This window comes from Sciurus vulgaris, assembly GCF_902686455.1.
Source record: "Sciurus vulgaris genome assembly, chromosome: 17".
In the NCBI taxonomy this organism is placed as follows: Eukaryota; Metazoa; Chordata; class Mammalia; order Rodentia; family Sciuridae; genus Sciurus; species Sciurus vulgaris.
In genome coordinates, this window is record NC_136478.1 from 17,501,250 (window position 1) to 17,525,673 (window position 24,424).

A 24,424-nucleotide genomic window follows, 5' to 3' on the forward strand; every position below is an offset into this window, starting at 1 on the left:
AGAGCTCATTCCAATACTTCTCAAAGTATTCCATAAAATAGAAGAGGAGGGAACCCTCCCAAACTCATTCTATGAAGCCAATATCACCCTGATACCTAAACCAGACAGAGACACATCAAGGAAAGAAAATTTCAGACCAATATCCTTAATGAACCTCGTTGCAAAAATTCTCAACAAAATTTTAGCAAATCGCATACAAAAATATATTAAAAAGATAGTGCACCACGATCAAGTGGGTTTTATCCCAGGGATGCAAGGTTGGTTCAACATCAGGAAATCAATAAATGTCATTCACCATATCAATAGACTTAAAGTTAAGAATCACATGATTATTTCAATACATGCAGAAAAAGCATTCGATAAAATACAGCATCCCTTCATGCTCAAAACACTAGAAAAAACTGGGATAGTGGGAACATTCTTTAACATTGTAAAGGCCATCTACGCTAAGCCCATGGCCAATATCATTCTAAATGGTGAAAAACTGAAAGCATGCCCCCTAAAAACTGGAACAAGACAGGGATGCCCTCTTTCACCACTTGTATTCAATATCGTTCTTGAGACTCTAGCCAGAGCAATTAGACAAACCAAAGAAATTAAAGGGATACGAATTGGAAAAGAGGAACTCAAACTATCCCTGTTCGCTGATGACATGATTATATATTTAGAGGAACCTGGAATTTCCACCAGAAAACGCTTAGAACTCATAAGTGAATTCAGTAAAATAGCAGGTTACAAGATCAATGCTCATAAATCCTATGCATTCTTATACATAAGTGATGAATCTTCAGAAAGAGAAATTAGGAAAACTACCCCATTCACAATAGCATCGAAAAAAATAAATTCTTGGGAATCAATCTCACAAAAGAGGTAAAAGACCTCTACAATGAGAACTATACAACACTAAAGAAAGAAATTAAAGAAAACCTTAGGAGATAGAAAGATCTCCCATGTTCTTGGATAAGCAGAATTAATATTGTCAAAATGGCCATACTACCAAAAGTGCTATACAGATTCAATGCAATTCCAATTAAAATCCCAATGATGTACCTTACAGAAATAGAGCAAGCAATTATGAAATTCATCTGGAAGAATAAGAAACCCAGAAGAGCTAAAGCAACCCTCAGTCAAAAGAGCAAAGCAGGGGGTATCGCAATACCACATCTTCAACTCTATTACAAAGCAATAGTAACAAAAACAGCATGGTATTGGCACCAAAATAGACAGGTAGATCAATGGTACAGAATAGAGGACATGGACACAAACCCAAATAAATACAATTTTCTCATACTAGACAAAGGGACCAAAAATATGCAATGGAGAAAAGATAGCCTCTTCAACAAATGGTGCTGGGAAAACTAGAAATCCGTATGCAACAGAATGAAACTAAATCCATATCTCTCACCATGCACAAAACTCAACTCACAATGGATCAAGGATCTCGGAATCAGACCAGAGACCCTGCATCTTATAGAAGAAAAAGTAGGTTCAAACCTTCAACTTGTTGGCTTAGGATCAGACTTCCTTAACAGGACTCCCATAGCACAAAAAATAAAAGCTAGAATCAATAACTGGGATAGATTCAAACTAAATAGCTTTCTCTCAGCAAAGGAAACTATCAGTAATGTGAACAGAGAGCCTACAGAGAGGGAGAATATCTTTGCCACTCATACTTCAGATAGAGCGCTAATTTCCAGAACATATAAAGAACTCAAAAAACTCTACACCAAGAATACAAACAATCCAATCAACAAATGGGCTAAGGAAATGAACAGACACTTCACAGAAGAAGATGTACAAGCAATCAACAGATATATGAAAAAATGTTCGACATCTCTAGTAATAAGAGAAATGCAAATCAAAACTACCCTAAGATTTCATCTCACTCCAATTAGAATGGCGATTATCAAGAACACAAGCAACAATAGGTGTTAGTGAGGATGTGGGGGAAAAGGTACACTTATACATTGCTGGTGGGGTTGCAAATTAGTGCAGCCACTCTGGAAAGCAGTATGGAGATTCCTCAGAAAGCTTGGAATGGAACCACCATTTGACCTAGCTATCCCACTCCTTGGCCTATACCCAAAGGACTTAAAATCAGCATACTACAGAGATACAGCGACATCAATGTTCATAGCTGCTCAATTCACTACAGCCAGATTGTGGAACCAACCTAGATGCCCTTCAGTTGATGAATGGATAAAGAAACTGTGGCATATATATACAATGGAATATTACTCCGCCATGAAGAATGATAAAACCATGGCATTTGCAGGCAAATGGATGAAATTGGAGGATATCATGCTGAGTGAGATAAGCCAATCTCAAAAAACTAAAGGATGAATGATCTCGCTGATAAGCGGATGAGGATATATATAAGGGGGGGGGTTGGAGGGTTTAGGGTTAGGGTTAGGTTTAGGGTTAGGGATAAGGTGGGTGGTAAGAATGGAGAAAGGAAGGTCTGTATAGAGGGAAAAGATGGGTGACAGGGGTGCGGGGGAAGGGAAAAATAACAGAATGAATCAAACAATATTGTCCTATGTAAATTTATGATTTAAAAAAAATTCTTAGAGGTAAATGAGAACAAAGAAACATCATATCAAAATCTCTGGGACACTGTGAAAGCAGTACTTAGAGGAAAATTTATTTCATGGAGCACATTCAATAAAAGAAGTAAAACTCAACAAATAAACGACCTAACACTACAGCTCAAAGCCCTAGAAAAAGAAGAGCAGACCAACACCAAAAGTAGTAGAAGACAGAAAATAGTTAAACTCAGAGCTGAAATCAGCGAAATTGAAACAAAAGAAACAATGCAAAAAATTGACAAAATAAATAGTTGGTTCTTCAAGAAAATAAACAAAATTGATAAACCTTTAGCCACACTAACAAAGAGAAGATGAGAGAAAATCCAAATCACTAAAATTTGGAATGAACAGGGAAATATAATGGGGGGTGGGAAGGGTTAGTGTTAGGGTTTGAGTTAGGGTTAGGGAGGGGGGCAAGAATGGAGGAGGACTGTATAGAGGGAAAAGAGGGAGGGAGGGGTGGGGGGAAGGGAAGAAATAACAGAATGAATCAAACAACATTACCCTATGTGAATTTATGATTACACAAATGGTACGCATTTACTCCATGTACAAACAGAGAAACAACATGTATCCCATTTGTTTACAATAAAAAAAAAAAAAAAAAAAAAAGTGACCAGAGGCTAGCAAAACCCTAATCCTGTATTTCCCAGAGGGTAACTGGGTTCAGGATTCACAAACCGATTTTCCTTTTCTCAGAAACTTCTGAGAACATAACTTCTACAAATAAAAAAATTCAACTATCTCTCACCTATCCTTCTTAATGCATGCATGGCAATAGTAATACCATGATTAACATTCAAACAAAGATGACTAATATAAGAAGAAGATACGGGCGGGAATTGTCGGTCAATGGGAGAGCACTTGCCTGGCATGTATGAGAGCCTGGATTCAATACTTAGCACCACATATACAAAATAAAACAAATGACACATTAACAGCAAAAAATATATTTTACAAAAAGAGTAAATATTCTCCGACCTTTAGAAACAAAACATTATTCAATTTGTACTTTTTGTTTGTTTTTTTTGGCTTACTTTACCAAAATCCCTCAACCTTTTTTGTTTAATATAATCATTTTTTTTAGTGGTAAATAGACACAATACCTTTATTTTGCTTTTCTATTTTAATGTGGTGCTCTCCATCAAACAAAGTAACTCACACTTGCTAGGAAAGTACTCTACTTCTGATCTACAACCCCAGTTGTCCCCCTTTCTTTTTGTGACAAGGTCTCCCTAAGGTGCCGAGACTGATCCCAAACGTGAGATCCAGAAGGTGTGGAGTAAGGGGGGAGCCCAGGACCTCTCACCACCATCACCACCTCCCAGCTCCACTGTGTCATGCCTCATGTCACACAAACATTTATGAGGTTGAAGGGAGAAGCGGTGGCAGTAGAATTGGTGCAGAGACTCAAGCAGCGTGACAAAGAAGATAAGACTGCGCCCTCAGGAACTGTCCTGGTGTTCTGCAACAGCCCCAGCACTGTCAGCTGGCTGGGATATATTCTGGATGGCCACAAAATCAAACCCTAAGGCTTCAGGGACAAGGCCAGCCTCAGTGAGGGAAGCTATCGTCCAATGCTTCACAAGGGATCCCAAGACATACTGCTCTGCACAGACATAGCCTCTCGGGGCCTAGACAGCACCCTTGTGGAGCTGGTTGTCAATTATGATCTTCCCGTCACCCTGAAAGATTACATTCACAGAGCAGGGAGGGTGAGCCGGACTAAGAGCCAGGTGCCAGTTGCGCTTGTCACCTTTGTGACCCATCCCTTAGATGTGAGCCTGGTACAGGAGATTGAACTAGCAGCTTGCAAAGGAGAAGCCTTCCAGGACTGGCATCCTCTGGGAGTCTTTGCCTCAGCAATTGATTTCAGCTCACTCAAATGTAATTCTAGATTAGGGATTTTTCCTGGTGTCCTGCATGGGTGAACAAACTTGTCACCTAGGCTGCCCTTAATACCTCTCAGGGCCTGGTGAGCTGCTAGTGGCTTCAAAGATGAGCTACTGGCCAGTATTGGAGTAGTGGACCATTGGACCAAAGTAGCATAGTCTTTCACTTATGATGTGGAGAAGAAAACAGATTTTTATTTTCTTTCATGTCATTTCTACCAATAAATAATGTTTTCGTGGCTGCCTTAACAAGAATTACCAATGGGCCAGACTTCATTATATTCAATGATTCACACTCCAAATTGCCACATGTAGGACAAAAACTCACTTGAGTTTCTTTCATGCAGTGTATGGAAAGCAAGCTCTCTACCACTGAGCTACATCCCAAGCCGAATTGTTTGCCTTCTCTTTCTTGCTTTCTTCCCTCCCTTCCTTCCTTCCTTCCTTCCTCCCTCCCTCCCTCCCTCCCTCCCTCCATTCCTTCCTTCCTTCCTTCCTTCCTACCTTCCTTCCTCCTTCCTTCCCTCCTTTTCTTTCTGTCTTTCCAACTGTCTTTCATTAAAAAGGATTAAACCCAGGGGCACTCTACCTCTGAGCTACATCCCAGCTCTCTCCCTCTTTAAATTACTTAATGCGGTACTGGGAATGGACCCACAGGAGATTTAACACTGACCTACATCCTCAGCCCATTTTATTTTTATCTAGGATCTCGCTAAGTTACTGAGACTGGCCTCACATTGTGGTCCTCCTGCTAAAGATACCTGCAAAGCTGGGACTGCAAGCCTACACACCCACACAGAGCCTCTTAGCCTGTTGTGAAGAAAGGGGACTGAAATGATAATGTGCTCATTTTGTAATGTCATATTGTCACAAACACATCTCAAATTAGGTTAAAATTCCTACTTTGTAAAGTCACTGGACAATTCCGTTGGCCTTGGAGCACCTTGAACAGCCTTGCCACTGTCCACCACCTTGAAATGAGACAAGTTTGTCCTATCAGTTATATATCTGGAGCCCCAATATGAACAAGAAACCCCACTGTTGAGCAGAACACCTCTGTCCTACCTGTGTAACCCTGGCTAGGCCCATAAGCCTCCTTTCAGACCTCACTTGTAAAAACATAAAGGTTCAATTCTTCTCTTGTTTTCTTGGTGGTTCCCAGGATCAAAACCAATGCCTCGTATCTCCAACTCATCAAAGTATTAATTTCTGGGGCAGACAAGGTCAAGATGAGCCTATCTATGCGTTTCTTCACAATTGGAGTGCTTTTCTGAATCTCCAATTTTTGGTTCTTTCTTTTTCGTACACTGGGGATTGAACTCAACAAACTAGGGCACATCCCCAGGACTTATTTAATTATAGAAAAAGGCAGGCACTCACTGACTTGCTTAGGGTCTCACTAAGTTGATGAGGCTGGCTTTAAACTAGAAAAGTCTCCTGCATAGGGCTCCTGAGTCAACAGATCACACCACGCCAAGCTCAAATATTAACCTCTCTTCAGGCCCACGACTCAGGAGAGTTCCCTGACCCCCTAATCCACTCACATCACTGCCCCTCCAACAGTTTAATGCTTAGGGTCAGGGCCATGCAACCTTGCTGTCTCTGTGTTGATTCATGATGCTAAAGTCAGTCTCAGAATCTGGGTTTCTCTTGCTCTTCTGGGGTCATTGGCTGTCCCAACCCACAGCTGTGCTCCATTGACAGTGGTTATATGTCTAGGATATGGGTGTACAGGCCAGAAGGGAAGGCCCAGGCAGAATTCTCTACTTTCACCAGGTTTTCCATAAAACACCAAGGGTTAACACCTACCCCTCAGGTCACCCATTCCTTCCGTGACCTCAGTGGGTCGTGATGACATCACAAACCACCGTTTCCATGGCAGGGAAGCTAGGAAACTTGCCTACCAGTTCTCTACAAGACACCAGCAAGTCTGGCTGATCGAGAGAGAATGTCTGACCGGATCATTTATGCCCAGTCTAACTTATCTTCCGTCCCATGGGAGAGTTGTGGGGCAGGTAGGCATAGGCCAGGCATCTGTAATGGAGCCCTTGGTAAATACACAACCTCACTGGACGGCCACACGTTCCTTTTGGGCTGGCCCATCACACCTCAGGACTTCCCTGGCCAGGAGTGAGACCAAAGGTCTGCTGCTCCCTCAAGGACCCACAGTGCTTGTGCTCACTGCTCAGGGCAAGTGTTCACAAAGGTCCTGATCTCTGTCAATCCAGCCTTCCTCTTCAGACTCCCCAGATGCTTCCTTCAGAGCCCAGTACACTTCTACTCATCTAAGGTCCTAGCTACTTGGGGGACTGAGGTGGGAGGATCACCTGAGCCCAGGAGATGGGCTCAAGGATCTGGGTGGGGAAGAGAGTGAACCTCAGCCAAAAGGTGACACCCCCATCGCCAAATCAGAAAGGAGGCTTTCTCCACATCCTTCCTTCATAAGACGCTTACAAAAGTGTGCTGTGCTTTCATTATCAAATGATGGAGCACTTTGAGGAAGAGCTCTTGGCCTCTCATCAACCTCACCTTCAGACACAGACACCTTTACCACACTGTCAGGGATACACACACTCGGGCCCCTCCCACACGGCCCAGTCTGATCTTCTGAGGGAAAGGGTGGTGCCATGCAGCTGGGAAGAACAGCGGAGCCAGGGAAACAGAGCAAGTGGTAGTCAGAGTGGAGATCTGAGGAAATGATGTCTCGGGATGTGGAGGGGAGAAGGCTATTGGGCCTGATCTTGGCACCCAGGATCTGGATCTGGATCTCTGGATCCCTCTGCCCCAGAATACGGCCTTCAGAAAGTCGTAGGGTTGGACACACTGGTGGATGCTGAGGCAGGAGGATTGATTCAGCTCAAGAGTTCTAGGTGGGGCTGGGGAGATAGCTCAGTCGGTAGAGTGCTTGCCTTGCAAACACAAGGCCCTGGGTTCAATACCCAGTACCTCAAAAAAAAAAAAAAAAAAAAGAGTTTCAGGCCAGTCTGAGGAAAAATAGCAAAACACCATCTCAAAACAAGAAAGGCCTTGCAAAAATCCATAAAAACCAGGCTAGAATTCAGTGTGTTTCAAACAGGCTGTATCAATGGATCCCAATAGAAGCTGCCAAAATCACAGGGGTTCTAAAACAATTTATATTAGACCCTGTATTCCAAACTGTGACAATTATTTCCATTAAAACATCAGAAATGACATTTCCTAAGAAATTTGTCTCGGTTGTAGAAGGGGAGATTGAGGAAGTGCTGTTGGTGATCATTATGAGGTCTGACTGTTCTCTTACTGCTGCCATTGGCTCCAAGAACTCACGTACTTTACAGAAAGCATCTCTTGAGGAGACAGAAAACATCCAGGGAGGTGACAGGCAAAGACTGTGTTTGGGATGCCAAGCAGAAAAGAGGGCTTCAGTCAGAACAGGAAGAAAAGGAGAGGGAGGTGCTGGTGGCAAAGGGCATAAGGCGGAAGTGACTGATGGATTCTGGGTTTCCTTCCAGCAGCGGTGCCTCCCGCGTCTCCTCCTACACCTGCATACTACCATGTCCTCTACCAAGGATGTGGAGAAACCCAGGTGGGCTGGCATGGGGAGACATACTGCCTGGTTGGTGGCTACCGGCTCTATGGGGACGCTCCCTTGGCCACTCCAGCCAAGGACAAAATAGAGAGGCCAGCAGAGAAGCCAGCAGAGAAACCAGCAGAGAAGCCCAATCAGAGAGCTAGAGGGGCTCCCAAGAAACGCCGAGCACCGTCAGAGGCAGAAAAGACCTTGGGTTGCCCTGGTCCCAAAATTCGAGGCTTGATCCACACTGGAAAGAGACAAAGGCCACGGAAGCTTGCTGGCTGAGCCTCTCTGGCAAAGAAGAAACTTCTGATGCATCCTCACTTTTTCATAGTTATGTTTATTATATTTAGGTGAGAAAAATAAAAATGTTTATTGTTGCTGTGTATTGACTGTGATGTCATTCAAACATACAAAAATTTGAGGGACGCACTGGAGGATGTTTCACAGGATGTCCTACGGTGTCGTACCCAGGGCCTTCGTTAAGCATGCGATGAGGAACTGCTAGACCTTATAGTAGTGTCTGCAGAGCTTGGCAGCGACTGGGTCTCTATTAAAGTCATTCCTTTATACTCCTCTTCCTTCTTCGTAAAGGTAATCTTCTGTTGAAAAGAAATTATCAACAATTTCCCTATTCTTTTTCTCTCTGCAGTACCGGAAACTGATTCCAGGGTTGCTCTACCTTGGAGCTAGGTGCCCAGTCCTTTTTTTTTTGGAGCTAGGTGCCCAGTCCTTTCTGTTTTTTTCATTTGGAGACAGGGTCTGGAACGTTACAGAGGCTGACCTCAAACTTGTGATCCTCCTGCCTCAGCCTCCCAAGGTTCTGGGATTATTGGTGTGTCCCATCACACCTTTGTTCTCCTTACAATTTTGCCACAATTATTTTTATATTTTTAATTTTCAATGGACCTTCATTTCATTTATTTATTTGTACGTCATGCTGAGAAACATACTCAGTGCCCTATACACACCTACAGGCAAGTGCCCCACCACTGAGCCACAACTCCAGCCTACTTCTCATTTTCTAGATTTCTTGTGTTCTACGCAATGCAATGAATTACTTTAATACTCAGTATATCAGGGAAACACACCAGAGGAGAGAATCCTTAAAATCCTGAAAAAAAGTGAAAAAGCAAATATAAGAAATGCAACATACACACCATACTAATGAATGCTCATCACATGTGCTCAGAAGGTTTACAGTTGTTACAGTTTAAACTCATGTTCAATGATGATGGATTAAATCAGAACATTAAATCACACAGACTGCCAGCACCTCCAGAAGGGGAGCCAGGGACATCACAATTACAAATCCAGCCTCAGCAACTTGGTCAGACTCGATCTCAAAATAAAATTTAAAATGTTGGGGATATGACTCAGTGGTTAAACCTCCTTGGGTTCAATCCCTGCTACCAAATAACAACAACAACAAAAACAGTCTCCACATACCGGCCATGCTGGGCCTCACTTTGAGAATTGGTAGGAGGAAGAGGCACTAGCTCTGCATTAGACACAGGAACCTTCCAGGCCTCAGGGAAGCACAGGCACTCACCCAGCTCCATCTGCCCTTCACCTCACACACTCACACGCCAGCCCTTCCTCAGCAATCTCAGGACCTCAAATTCAGCTCACTGCCCCTTCCCCAGCAGTCTGACACAATGGAATTTCCTTAATCCCTTCCTCATTTTTTCTTTTATTGAAGAGATTATACACTCAAAATGTAAGAAGTTGAAAACTTAAAAGAGTAAAGATTCCCCCTGCTTAAGGAATGGGAGACCTTTCAATCTATATTCTTTTTTTCTTTTCTTGCCACTGCAGCCCTTTCCATAACGCTCAGTTGTTTTTCAGACAGGGTCCACATGAGTTTTTGAGATGGGACTAAAACTGGTGATCCTCATGCCGTAGCTTCCACAATGGCTGGAATGACAAGTGTGTACCACTGGGCACAGCTCAGTCTATACTATCTCTTTTTATCTGCCTTCAATTTTTGAACCATGAGGACAGAGCACATAATTGGCTGGCATATGCCAGGACGGCATACTGCTTGGTTTATCTGCTCTGAATGGCTAGTGCCAGTCCCTAATTATTTTAACAGAGCCCCAGGACTGTAAATGCTCCTTACATAACTCAGGAACACACTAACATAATCAGAGAAAACACAGACATAAGTTTTCAACTCCTCACAGACAGTTTCAAATTGCTGAAATTTCTTGAAGCTGCAGTCTACAAGGTCTTCTGGTTTTCATGGAGGCAGGTAGGTATGATGCAGCTTCCTGACCTCAAGCATTGCTGTCAACCTGGGTGACGCCTCAGAGCAAAGTGGCTGACTTTGGACAGTGAGCCAGGGGGACATCTAAGATGTCTGCACTGCCTACCTTCTGCTCACGCTGCCACAACGCTCCCAAGGGCAGCACAGTAATTGTCCCTATGATGTCTTACACTCAGCAACCTCACGTTCCCTTCATCATCAGATCCAATCCTGTTCCTCCATCAGCTCCTAATCACAGCACAAAACCAACAATCCTGCTTCCTGGCCACCAGTCTTTCCACCCCAATTCCAAACACTCTGCCCAACATCACACACCAATCATTTCAGAGCCAGACCTGGCTTCCCCACCTCTACCCTACTGCCAGTCTAATCCACCAGACACTTGGCTTCTGTGTTGAAGCAAAGGCAAACCATACTTAAAGTCCAAGTCCAGCTCAACTGATTCCAGCCAAAGATTGACATCTTTCACTCCTTGGATTCCTCTTCCTCTCCCACTTCCCAATCCTCCGGTCAGAATGAGCTATTCGAAGCTGTCTCCACCTCCTGGTGGCCTCAATACTCCTCTCATTGTCAAGTCCTATATGTCTTCCTCAAGGACCACATTTCCTCTGAAGAAACAAGTTGAAGGGCAGCCTTTCCATTCTGTCTCAGGCTTACCATTACCCTCTGTTCTGATTTGTTTTGAGATGACATTTATTCTGCATCCTCTATTATTCTAAATGTATGCCTCGCTTTTTTCTTTTCGTTATGCTTCATTTATTCATAAAAAAAGTTCTTATGTACAAAACAACATGATTTTTGTTTCCCAGAATTAAAAAGACTCTTTAAATATTAAAAGTCAGAAGAAGGATTACATGGAGCGTTTTTCACATAAGCACTTAAGTGAACAAATTCACCACAAGGAAGCTATCAGACATACACTGAGATGCTCAGGACCACAGCTATGCCCACCAGACTCCCCCTGTGCACACAGATCTGCAATAGGGCAGACAGCAGGTTGATGAACCTTTACGTTCCTCATTTAGTTATATGTGGTGCTGAGAAATGAACCCAGCACCTCATGCATGCTAGGTACACAATCCACCACTGAGCCACAACTCAGCCTATATGTTTCCATTTTATTCATGAAAAGACAAAGACCTGTTCATAGTATTTTTCTTTGCTTTTTTTTTTTTTTTTTTTTCCAGTGCTTAGGAACACTGCAGTTGAACCCAGGGCCTTGTACATTGCCGGGAAAGTGCTACACCATTGAGCTAATTCCACAGGCTTTCATTATCTTATTTGGAGACAGGGTTCTCCTACGGTGCCTAGGATGGCTTAATATTTGCAATCCTCCTGCATCAGTTTCCAAGATAACTGGGATTACAAGCATGGGCCACCAGGCCTGGCCCTGTTCCAGTTTTGCCCATTCATCCACTAACATCCTTTCCAGCATTTTCCCCATCCACAACAGGATCTAGCCCAGACTAGACACTGTACCTCACCCTCACATCTTGTTACCTTCCATTTTTAATCTCCATACTACATTTGTGAGGAACATAAAGAAATCCTTTACCTTGGTGGAATAGTCTTTTCTGCAGCGCATGTTGACATCAATACCAGCTACATCATTTTCTCTGGGAAATGATGAAAGAAAAGAGGTCATAAATATTCAACTTGATGAAGAAGAGTCAAAAGCATGAACGGGTCTGTGCTAAAGAACCTCTTCCTGCGTCTCTCACTCTATGAAACAGACTACCCTCAATGGCAGATTTCATCTGAGCAGAGTTCCAGATAAAACACATAATGTGTGTATACATCTGAAAAGTGCTAGGAATTGAGGACTTTCCCATACTGCGGTTGTGTCAGGTAACTCGCATACTCAGTAACAGTCATGCTAAATCAATTCCCCCAAGGTAGCATGTCTCACTGGGGAAATGAAAACCATTTGTCAATGCAGAGAAGTGACATAAGAACAACAGCCCTTTCCCAGAGCAACTCTTGTGGCACAAGTTACAAGACGACCTTCATTTGGTGAGCTGCGTGGTTGACTTACTCCAAAATCTCTCAAATGCAGAAGGGACCCTGACCTCACTCTCTGGTTTGTACAGTGAACAGTTTGTGATCAACAACAATTATTGCCCGAGTCCCTTCTTGCTATCACTGTCATCAACAACAAAAGCTAACACGTACTAAGCACTCCCAATGTGTGACATGCTCCAAATAACATGCCTGATTTCCTTTACCCTGTCCTGTAACAGAGGCGGGAAGTACTAATGGTATAGTTTCACAGAGTAAGGAACCAACTTATCAGCAAGGTAAGTAACTTCCCAAGCTCACACAGTTAGCCAGTAGGAAACCCAGAATTGCAACCCAGGTGTATCTTAACTCTAAAACTCACTCTTTGATCACGGACTCGGCTGCTTTTCTTAACTCAGGAAGCAAGAGGACTCACTAACACTGAGACTTAAAGCCTCAGGACTCACAGTCAGGAGATTCCCACAAAGGGAATCCCAGGAATAAACATTCAAATTGGGCCCTCACACGAGGGTCTCTGGGAACTGAGAACAGTGGGTACATGTGAGTCCCGGGACATCTAGAGATGTCATTAGAGAAAAGGAAATCATGCTCAGCTCAAAACAGAAAGTAATGGGCCACAAGGCACAAGGGTGGGTCACCTCCAAGGTCATCAGTGATACTAGGACTTCTTCTCTCACAGGAAAGACAAAGGGAGCTCAGGAGGGAGAAACTTTCCCAAGCCTGGCCACAGCCAGGGCTCCCTCTGCATCTGAGGTCCCCTGGGAACATGAAAGCCTTCATCAACCAATCAGTGCCCTGATAAAGGCAGATGTGCACACACATACATGCCCATCTCCTCGCCAATATGTCCTACAAACACAAACACCTACACATTCATGCCCACAAGTAGTGTGATGCATTTGTCTCCCAATGAGTCAGCCCAATGGATGAGCTAACTGGGAAAGGAAAAAAATGGACTTGGAAGACCTAAACAATGTCCTTAATGCTATTCTTACATTCAATAATACAAAAACATGAACGAGGGAATCTTTTAGAAAACATGCATGTACCTACAATTTAGGATTCCATAATTATATGTCTACATATTGCCATCAACGTTTTAAAAACCTATACATTGGGAGGTGGAAGGAGGGCAAGAATGGAGGAAGGAGGGACTGTATAGAGGGAATAGAGGGGTGGGAGGAGTGGGGGGAAGGAAGAAATAACAGAATGAATGAAACACTATTACCCTACGTAAATGTATGATTACATAAATGGTATGCGTTTACTTCATGTACAGAGAAACAACAGGTATGCCATTTGTTTTGAATAAAAATAAATTTAAAAAATATAAAATACAAAAATTTTAAAAAATGACCTGAACATCTTTTGGGAGCTATTTCTAAGAAAGCACCAAGGAATGTCCAGCGCAATGGAGTCTTTGCAACTCTAACGTAAAAGCTTAACTGCCCATGTGCAGTACCACCCACTGGCAATCCCAGCAGCTCAGGAAGCCGACACAGGAAGATCGCAAGTTTGAAGCCAGCCTCAGCCATTTAGAGAAGCTCTAAGCAACTCGGTAAGACCCTGTCTCAAAAGAAAAAATACAAAGGGCTGGAGATGTGGCTTAGGGATTCAGTGCTTTTGATTTCAATCCTTGGAACCAAAAAGGAGACACAAACAAACACAGAGTTTAACTACTCTTGAGGAAATCTAATTTCTCCAAGAGGAAATAAATACAGACAACACAAAAAGAAACACCACAACCTGAAGAATCAATGCTAGGAATTCGAAAAATTAATATACAAGGCATGTTGCCAAGGAAAAAATTCCTGTAATTCAGTAAATTAAATCTGAGACTTGAGGCATGGAACAGACTGTGGCAGCCTGATGTCCACACACTGGCTCCCATAGTGTAAGCACTCAGGAACGACCCTTCCAAAAATGCTCAAGTCAAGTCTTCAGGAAGCCACTGCTGCGCGAGGAAGCTCAGGCATTCGATGCTGGCTAGCACAGGACCTAACTTATGACATTCCAACACACAGGAAGCCACAGGAGGACACTTGACATTGGGGTCTCCTACCATCTGGAAGACCACTCTGCTCTCTTCTCTTTCACAGATGCGGAAGACTACTTGGTCACCAGGGGGCAAAAAATCCACTGTTCTGAGCACCTCTGCAAGAAAACACAAACACATGGGGTACAAGTTCAGCCTAGTCTAAGCCCTGCAAGTGAACACAGCAAAGCAGAACCTTAAACGGAAAAAAGGGATCACAGACTTTTCCGCTTCTGACGTGCTGATGATGGTCCATCTCACCACCCAGGGAACAGATTGATCATTCTTTCTTAAACTGCATGTTTGAGTTGTATGCAGTTTCTCTGAGTGATTACAAGCCTTTTACAGTTTTTTGAAATATTGGAAAAAATTTACATATACTGAACTTTGTGTTTCAATACTGGTCCAAATTGTTCTGCAAGATGGCACTTTGAGGTGCATGTGACCATTTCTTAATTACTAAGAGTGTGTCACAAAATTGGAGTGAACGAGTACTCTTTCAGTCAATCTTCACTATTATTTGCTGTTGCCTATTTTCAAACACATCTATTCACTAAAATTGAATTATACACCTAATCGATACATGTGGTGTTTCCACTCATTCATGGACAGTCACTAAGTGAGAACAAACTGCAGCCACCTGACATACACATCTCCAGAAAATCAAATAAGGTGCCACTCTTGTCTCCTTATTTTGGCTCTGATACTAAATTTATCCTTTTGACAGTATATTTAGCCCTTCAATTTTTGTACTTTTCGTAACGATGTCACTGTAGAAAATGGCTTCAATCATGGTGCTGAAGTCCTCTTGGGTGACCGGTATTATTTTGTATTTCGTTCTTTCTTGTTTTTCTTTCTTTCTTTTTTTCATGTTTGGGTACCAAGGCACTGGACCTGTCAGTCACATCCCCAGGGGATTTTGTATTTCATGTAGAGACAGAGTCTCACTGAGATGCTTAGCTGTTCACTTTTGCTGAGTTTGGCATTGAACTTGCGATTCCTCTGCCTCTTATATGCTCTTAAGCACATGAAGGCTGTCATGAACCTTACTGACAAAACATGTGTGTTCCATTAGCCTGGGTTAGGCATGACAATATAGAGCTACTGGTTCCTGAGTTCAAGGTTAATGAATAAATGGTATATTGGCTTCAGATGTCAGTAGAGCTTCATGGTACAGCACAGGCTTGGAATGCACAAGGCACTGAGTTGGATTCCTAGCGCCTAAACAAATAAACAGCAGAGCTTTGAACAGATACACACATAAAATCAGTTTAGATGCTAATCAGGAGATAAAAAAGTAACTAGAAGATAGCAAAACCCTAATCCTGTATTTCCCCTAGGGTCACTCGGTTCAATATTCACAAACCAATTTTCCTTTGCTCAGCAACTTCATAGAACATAACTTCTATGAATAATAAAAATCAACTATATCTCATATATTCTTCTTAATGCAGCTTGACACTTGCTACTACCATCATTAACTTTCAAAGATGACTATTATAATAAGAAGATACCGACTGCAATTGTGGCTCAGTGGGAGAGCATTTGCCTGGCATGTATGAGGCCCTGGATTCAATACTTAGCACCACATATACAAAATAAAACAAGATACATTAACAGCTAAATATATATTTTACAAAAAGAGTAAATGTTCCCCGACCTTTAGAAACAAAAGGTTATTCAATTTGTACTTTTTGTTTGTTTGTTTTGGCATACTTTACCAAAATCCCTCAACCTTTTTGTTTAATATAATCATTTTTTTAGTGGTAAATGCACACAATACCTTTATTTTGCTTTTTTATTTTAATGTGGTGCTCTCCATCAAATCAAGTAACTCACACCTGCTAGGAAAGTACTCTACTACTGATCTACAACGCAGGTTGTCCCCCTTTCTTTTTTTTTTTTTTTTTTTTTGAGCTTTTTCTGGCAATTTATTTTAACCGTGGAAACACTGCTTTCCAGAGCTCCTATCTCTGGTGCACCTATTATATTCCTTAACACACAAGTAAAGCAACTTATTAAAATCGTCTTCTTTTAGCCAACCATGAAACGCAAGCTAAGAATTTAAAGTCAGAATTTAACTGTTTTAAAAGTCATGCTGAGCTGGGCATGTGGTGGATATAAGTTCATTTTTGGTGGAGAAAAATATGCAATAAACTGGTTCCAGACACAAGAGCCTTACCTGACTCCTCTCTTTGTCCACTTTCTTAAAACACTTATTCAATGACAAATTATGTCTCACGGAGTTTTTCCACCCAGTAGGTGCATTCGCAAAATACGGAAAATGTTCCAAGATCCAGTTGTAGATATCCTTCACTGGCAGGCGCTTGGTTGGAGAGTCCTCAATGGCCATAAATATGAGGCAGCTAAAGGAGTAGGGGGGCTTGCAGTTGGGGTTCTGCCTGGCATCGTAGGGCATATCAGAGTGGGCTGGGGATGGAGGGGTGTCGTCGTCCAGGTCCTGGACGGGGCTGACACTCCTGAGGACCGACTCCCCAAAGCTCTTCAGCAAGTTCTTGCTCTCATGCAGCCAGTGTAGGTTGGTCAGCTCTTCATCTTCCATGGTCCCCTCTTCTAATCTGATGTCAGGCAGAGAAAAGTCGAGGTCATCGTCTTCCTGAAGGGCCTTGGAGAAACCACTGCCCCGGTAACACTGACTCAGTCCAATGGACACACTAATTCCTGAGCTTTCTGGCTTCTTACTGGCAGGCATGACTGGACCCATTTACGTGAAGGCTCCTGGCCGGAGCAGGGCACGGGGGCGCCGGGGCGCCGCTGCCCTTCAGCGGAGCCGACAAACTTTCGCGGGCGCCCAGCGGGCATCGCTTGGTGGCCCCGCTAAGGACGCGCGGGCGCGGCGCGGCGAGCCCGGGGCGGCGGGCGGCGGGGGGCGGCCGCGGGCGCGGGCGGCAGGAGCGCGGGGGTCGAGGCGCGGCATGGGACCTGCGGCGTTCATCTGGCGCGCCGCGCGTCCTCCCGCCGGCCCCGCCGCTCTCCCCGCCCCGTCCCGTCTCCCGCTCGCCTCCGCCGCGGCACGTCGGGCCGGGGCGCGCCCCCCCTTTCTTTTTGTGACAAGGTCTCCCTAAGGTGCTGAGAATGATCAAACGTGAGATCCAGAAGGTGTGGAGTAAAGTGGGGAGCCCAGGATCTCTCACCACCATCACCACCTCCCAGCTCCACTGTGTCATGCCTCATATCACACAAACATTCATGAGGCTGAAGGGAGCAGAGAAGGTGGCAGAGTTGGTGTAGGTCCTCAGGCAGTGTGACAAAGAAGATAAGACTGCACCCTCAGGAACTGTCCCGGTTTTCTGCAACAGCCCCAGCACTGTCAGCTGGCTGGGATATATTCTGGATGGCCACAAATTCAAACACCTAAGTCTTCAAGGGACAAATGCCAGCCTCAGTGAGGGCAGCTATCTTCCAGTGCTTCACAAGGGATCCCAAGACATACTGCTCTGCACAGACATAGCCACTCAGAGCCTACACAGCACCCATGTGGAGCTGGTTGTCAATTATGATTTTTCCTCACCTTGCAAGATTACATCCACAGAGCAGGGAGGGTGGGCTGGCTTGGGAGCCAGGTGTCAGGTGCGCTTGTCAGGTTTGTGACCCACCCCTGGGATGTGAGCCTGATGCTGGCTATTGAACTGGCACCTTGCAGAAGGAGAAGCCTTCCAGGACTGGCATCCTCTGGGAGACAGCCGTTGCCTCTGCAAGCTTGATTCTGGTTCACTCAAATGTGAATCTGGATTAGGAATCCTCACTGGTGTCCTGCATGTTGAAAACATTCTCACCTAGGCTGTCCTTAATGCCTCTTAGGGCCTGGTGAGCTGCTAGTGGCTTGAAAGATGAGCTACTAGCCAGGATTGCAGTAACGGAGCATTGGACCAAAGTAGCATAGTCTTTCACATACAATGTGCAGAATAAACCAGAATTTTATTTTCTGCCATTTCATTTCCAGCAATAAATGATATTTTCATAGACTGACTTAACAAGAATTACCATTGGGCCAGACTTCATTTTATTTGATGATTCGCACTCTAGATTGCCACATGGAGGACAAAGACTCAGTTGAGCTTATTTTCTTTCTTTGCAGTGTATGGAAGGCTAGCTCTCTACCACTGAGTTATACCCCCAGACCTATTCTTTGACTTTTCCTTCCTTCCTTCCTTCCTTCCTTCCTTCCTTCCTTCCTTCCTTCCTTCCTTCATTCCCTTCCTTCCCTTCCTCCCTTCTTTTTTCTTTCTTTCTTTGCTTCTTTCTTTCTTACTTCCTATCTTTCTCTCTCTCTTTCTCTCTCCCTCTATTTCTTTCCTTTCTCTGTCTCTCCCTTCTTTCCTTCCTTCCCTCCTTTTCTTTCTTTCTTTCCAATTTTCTTTCAGTAAAAAGGATTAATCCCAGGGGCACTCAACCTCTGAGCTACATCCCAGCTCTCTCCCTCTTTAAATTACTTAATGCGGTACTGGGAATGGAACCCACAGGAGATTTAACACTGACCTACATCCTCACCCCATTTTATTTTTATCTAGGGTCTCACTAAGGTGCTGAGACTGGCCTCACATTGTGTTCCTCCTGCCTAAGACTCCTACAAAGCTGGGATTTCGGGCCTACATACCCACACAGAGCCTCTTAGCCTTTTGTGAAGAAAGGGGAAAGAAATGATGATGTGCTCATTTTGTAATGTCATAGTGTCATAAACAAATCTCAAATTTTAGGTTAAAATGGGCCTGTCATTCCTACTTTGTAAAGTCACTGGAGAATTCCTTTGGCCTTGGAGCACCTTGAACAGCCTTGCCACTGTTCACCAATTTGAAATGTGACAGATTGTCCTACAGTTATAAATCTGGAGCCCCAACAAGAACAAGAAACCCCACTGTTGAGCAGAACACCTCTGTCCTACTTGGGTTACCCTGGCTAGGAACCTTAGCCTCCAGTTCAGAACTCACTTGTGAAAATATGAGGGTGTAATTCTTTTCTTGTTTTCTCTCTGGTGCCCAGGATCAAACCCAATGCCTCACATCTCCACTCCATTAAAGTATTAATCTCTGGAGCAGAAGGAGGTCAATATGAGCCCATCTTTGCATTCCTTCCCAATTGAAATGCTTTCAAGAATCTCCAATTTTTTGGTTCTTTGATTTCGTACATTGGGGATTGAACTCAGGGGTACTAAACCAACTAGGGCATATCCCCAGGACTTCTTTAATTTTAAAAAGAGGCAGGCACTCACTGACTTCCTTAGGGTCTCACTAAGTTGAGGCTGGCTTTAAACTAGAAAAATCTCCCTCATAGGGCACCTGAGCCAACAGATCACAACATGCGAAGTTTGAATATTAACCTATGTTCAGGCCCACAACAAAGAAGAGTTCCCGGACCCCCTAATCCACTCACATCACTGCCCCTCCAACAGTTTAATGCTCAGGGTCAGGGCCATGCAACCTTGCTGTCTCTGTGTTGATTCATGATTCTCAGGTCAGTCTCAGAATTTAGGTTTCTATTGCTCCCCTGTGGTCTTGGGCTGTCCCAACCCCCAGCTGTGATCCACAGACAGTGGTTTTTTTCTAGGATATGGGTGGAGAGGCCAGAAGGGAAGGCCCAGGTAGAGTTCTCTACTTTCACCCTGCTTTCCATACAACACTAAGGGTCTGACGCCTATCCCTCAAATCACCCATTCCTTCCATGACCTCAGTGGGTCATGATGACATCACAGCCACCATTTCCACGGGAGGGTAGCTAGGAAACTTGCGTACCAGTCCTTTACAAGACACAAGCGAGTCTGGCTGCTCGAGTGAGAATGTCTGACCAGATATTTTATATCCAGTCTAACTTGCCCTGGGAGAGCAGCGCTGCATATAGGCCAGGCATCAGTAATGGAGCCCTTGGTAAATACACAACCTCACTGGAGTGCCACATGTTCCTTTTGGGCTGGCCCATCACACCTCAGGACTTCCCTGGCCAGGAGTGAGACCAAAGGTCTGCTGCACCCTCAAGGACCCACAGTGCTTGTGCTCACTGCTCAGGGCAAGTGTTCACAAAGGTCCTGATCTCTGTCAATCCAGCCTTCCCCTTCAGACTCCCCAGATGCTTCCTTCAGAGCCCAGTACACTGCTACTCATCTATGGTCCCAGCTACCTGGGGGACTGAGGTGGGAGGATCACCTGAGTCCAGGAGTTGGGCTCAAGGATCTGGGTGGGGAACAGAGTGAAACTTCAGCCAAAAGGGGAGACTCCCACCACCAAATCAGAAAGGAGGCTTTCTCCACATTCTTCCTTCATAAGACACTTACAAAAGCGTGCTGCGCTTTCCTTATCAAATGATGGAGCACTTTGAGGAAGAGCTATTGGCCTCTCATCAACCTCACCTTCAGACACAGACGCCTTTACCACACTGTCAGGGATACACACATGGGCCCCCCTCACACATATCCCAGCCTGATCCACTGATGAAAAGGTGTCATGCCGTTGAGAAGAAAACAAAGGCCAGGTGGAGAGACGAAATGTTAAGTAAGACTTGAGGTATAAGCAAATGGTGTCACAGGAAGAGAATGTGAAAAGGCTATTGGGCCTCAAATTGGTACCCAGAATCTGGATCTGGATCTCTGGATCCCTCTGCCCCAGAATATGGCCTGCATAAAGTGGTAGGGTTGGAGAGTGTGGACGCAACCATAGTACCAGCTACTGAGGAGGCGGAGCAGGAGGATTGCTTCAGCTCAAGAGTTCCAGGCCAGAAAAGCTCGATTCGGCTCGAAGAAGACCTGTTCTTCCGGGAAAATGGCGACTCCCGCTCGTGCCCCGGAGTCGCTGCCTGCCGCGGATCCCGCGCCAGCTGAGGGGCCCTCCGAGGAAGCTGACTGCCCTCCGCCGCGCCAGCCTCAACCCCCGCAGAATGTTCTCGCTGCCCCGCGGCTTCGAGCCCCAAGCTCCCGAGGACTTGGGGCAGCGGAGTTCGGCGGAGCTGGGGGAGATGTTGAAGCGCCAGGAGAGACTTTTGCGCAACGAAAAATTCATTTGCAGATTGCCCGACAAAGGTAAAAAGATCTTAGACACTGTTGCCAAACTGAAAGCTGCGATTGCAGAGCGTGAAGAGGTTAGAGGAAAACGTGAACTGTTTCATTCTGCTAGTTTAGACTGTAAGCTAAGGCAAAAAGTAATTGCAAGAGTTGATGTGGATATAGAAAAGGCCCAGAATTCTGACCGAATACTTGATACTTCATCACTAGTTCCTGGCTGTTCCTTTGTAGATAACATCAAATCATCTAACACAATCTCAGAAAAACAGGGACTTGTACATCCTACTCACAAAGGCGATGAAGAGATTCCAGAGACTGAGTACACAGTGAACAAGGGCCCAGCTTCCCACAACGGAGCCAGGGGACCTTCGTCACCTGAAGCTAGAGAGCCTCTCCCTCAGCATTGTGTTTCAAGTCAAGCAGAAGATATTTCCAGCAGTTTTGACAACCTGTTTATTGATAAGTTCCAAAGGTTCACGGTTGCAGACCAAGGTATACATCACTCAGAAGAAAACACGAGTGCTGAGAACTTGATGGGCCTTTCTGGTAGGACTCCTAAGAAGCCCCATTACATGGAAGTGCTAGAAATGCGAGCCAAAAACCCAGTGCCCCCACCACATAAATTTAAAACCAATGTTTTACCATCACAACAGAATGACTCACCTAGTCACTCTCAGAGGGTAGAGTCTCCGGTTTCCTCAGCAGAGCAGCGGCGCAGGGACAAGCAGCATCTTGATGACATCACAGCAGCACGGCTCCTGCCACTTCACCATCTGCCTGCACAGCTGCTTTCCATAGAAGACTCTTTGGAACTTCAGAAACAGCAGAAACAGAATTATGAGGAGATGCAAGCAAAGCTCGCAGCACAAAAATTAGCTGAAAGACTGAATATTAAAATGCAGAGTTATAATCCAGAAGGGGAGTCTTCAGGGAAGTACCGAGAAGTAAGGGACGAAGATGATGATCAGTCCTCTGATGATGAATTATGAAGATGGGCATTGGGATTATCTCCTAAAATTTTCGACTCTTGAGAGGTCATTATCTTCCATCAGACTTCCTAACAAGTATCAAGATTGGTGTCAGACATTGTTGAGGAAAAAACATTTATAAAGTTACAAAAATGTCACCACAAAAAATAAAGCTCAGTTTGTCTTTCAGAAGATGATCTTCGTGTGCTTGAAAAGTTTAATATTTCAATATTGTGTTTAACCATATTGTATTAAAGTTTTGCGGTATGTCATGCATTGGTCTGATATTTTAGTATGTAGTAGAATATGTTTTTTTCCTCTAAGTCAAATGGAAGTAGATAACTGCTTTTTTCCTTATTCTTACCTCTATCAAATGGCATTTATTATGTCTTTCAGTGAAACACTTAGTTGTCCCAGACACCTAAAATAAATTAGAAAAATAGTTCCCTCCTTTTTTGAGCAATGAAGGGAGCAGTCCAAAGCACTGTGTGTATGCTAACATGGAGCTGAGATCTAGGATGTCCTTTACCTTGAAAGACACTCAGAAAAATGCTTCACAAATGTTTGTTTCATTCTCTTGTCTTCCCTTAGGAAGATTGTTATCTTTCTTCTGATTAGGAATAAGGAGTACTTTGAGGAGATCCTGGAGGGCAGAGGGTCTTTCTAGATGACCAGATTTGCCTGGAGGAACTTGTGGCATAGGAAAAGCAGACTGAGAGCTAAGAAAAGGAGTCGCTGTTCTCATGCTTCACCTGACTGGAGTTCATTGCTCTCACAGATGAGGTCCATGTGTAGCACATTCATGTTTAGTACAAAGACCAGTTATTTTTTCAAAGTTATAATTGAATTGTCAGTACATTGCTTCCCCTCCTATCCAAAAGAGGCATATATAGGCTGCAGAAATCCCAATCTCCTATATATACATGTTCCTGTCATTTAAAATGATTATATGGTTGTCTCCAGAGAAATTATGTTGTTAAAAAAATTCCTTGTCTAATGTGGAGCCTTTAAAAGTATTGAAAGGAAAAATAAAATATTAATTAGAGCAACTTCAAAAAAAAAAAAAAAGAGTTCCAGGCCAGTCTGGCGCAACATACCAAAACACCATTGCAAAAAAAAAAAAAAAAGGCATTAGAAAAAATGTATAAACACAGGGCTCGAATTCAGTGTGGCTGAAACACGCTGTATCAGTGGATCCCAACCGGACCTACTAAGGTCAGACGGGCTTTATAATAATTCATATTAGACCATTTATTCCAAACCATGAAAATTATTTCCATTAAAGCCTAAGAAATAACAGACCTTAACAAATTTGTCTCGTGGTAGAAGGGAGAGACTGAGGGAGTGACCTTTGTGATCATTTTGAGGTTTGATGGTTCTCTCTGGAAAGGGGAACAAGTCCTGTTCTCCTGCTGCTTCCGTGGGCTCCACAGAACTCAAGTACTTTTACACAAAGCATTCCTTGAGGAGACAGCAAAGCATTTGTAGAGGTGACAGGCAAAGGCTGTGTTTCAGATGCCAAGATGATAACAAGGCTTCAGTCAGAACAGGAAGCAACAGGAGAGGGAAGTGCTGCTGGCAGATTGTATAAAGCAGAAGTGACGGTTCGGTTCTTGGTTTCCTTCCAGCAGCGGTACCTCCCGCATCTCCTCCTACACCTGCATACTACCACGTCCTCTACCAAGGATGTGGAGAAACCCAGTGGGCTGGCATGGGGGACATACTGCCTGGTTGGTGGCTATCAGCTCTATAAGGACGCTCCCTTGGCCACTCCACCCAAGGCCAAAACAGAGAAGCCAGTAGAGAAGCCAAAGGAGAGAGCCAGAAGGGCTCCCAAGAAACACCATGCTCCATCAGAGGTCAAAAACGTCCTGTGTTGCCCTAGGCCCCAAAATTCGTGTCTTACACCAGAGTGACAAGAGACCAATGGCACAGAAGCTTGCTGACTGAGCCTCTCTGTGCAGAGGACAAACATTCACCTATCTGGGACAACTAATGCATCTTTTTTTTTCCACTTAAAATTCCTATATTTATTTTACAGACATAAAATTTGTATTGTTGCTGTTGTGTTAACTATAAAGTCATTCAAAC

General features: G+C 44.1%; 2 protein-coding genes and 1 pseudogene across 3 annotated transcripts in view; 2 read left to right on the forward strand and 1 right to left on the reverse strand.

Moving 5' to 3' along the window:
• LOC306647488 (putative ATP-dependent RNA helicase DDX28) overlaps nt 1-24,424 on the forward strand; it is a 112,642-nt pseudogene that overhangs the window by 43,944 nt on the left and 44,274 nt on the right. The window lies entirely within an intron of this gene.
• LOC306647500 (forkhead box protein N3-like) lies at nt 16,278-17,219 on the reverse strand. The gene has a single exon (XM_079116926.1). It carries the CDS (start codon nt 17,079-17,081, stop codon nt 16,443-16,445), a length of 639 nt encoding a protein of 212 aa, XP_078973052.1. The 5' UTR covers nt 17,082-17,219; the 3' UTR covers nt 16,278-16,442.
• LOC306647499 (DNA-directed RNA polymerase II subunit GRINL1A-like) lies at nt 21,091-23,382 on the forward strand. Its single transcript, XM_079116925.1, has one exon. It carries the CDS (start codon nt 21,242-21,244, stop codon nt 22,352-22,354), a length of 1,113 nt encoding a protein of 370 aa, XP_078973051.1. The 5' UTR covers nt 21,091-21,241; the 3' UTR covers nt 22,355-23,382.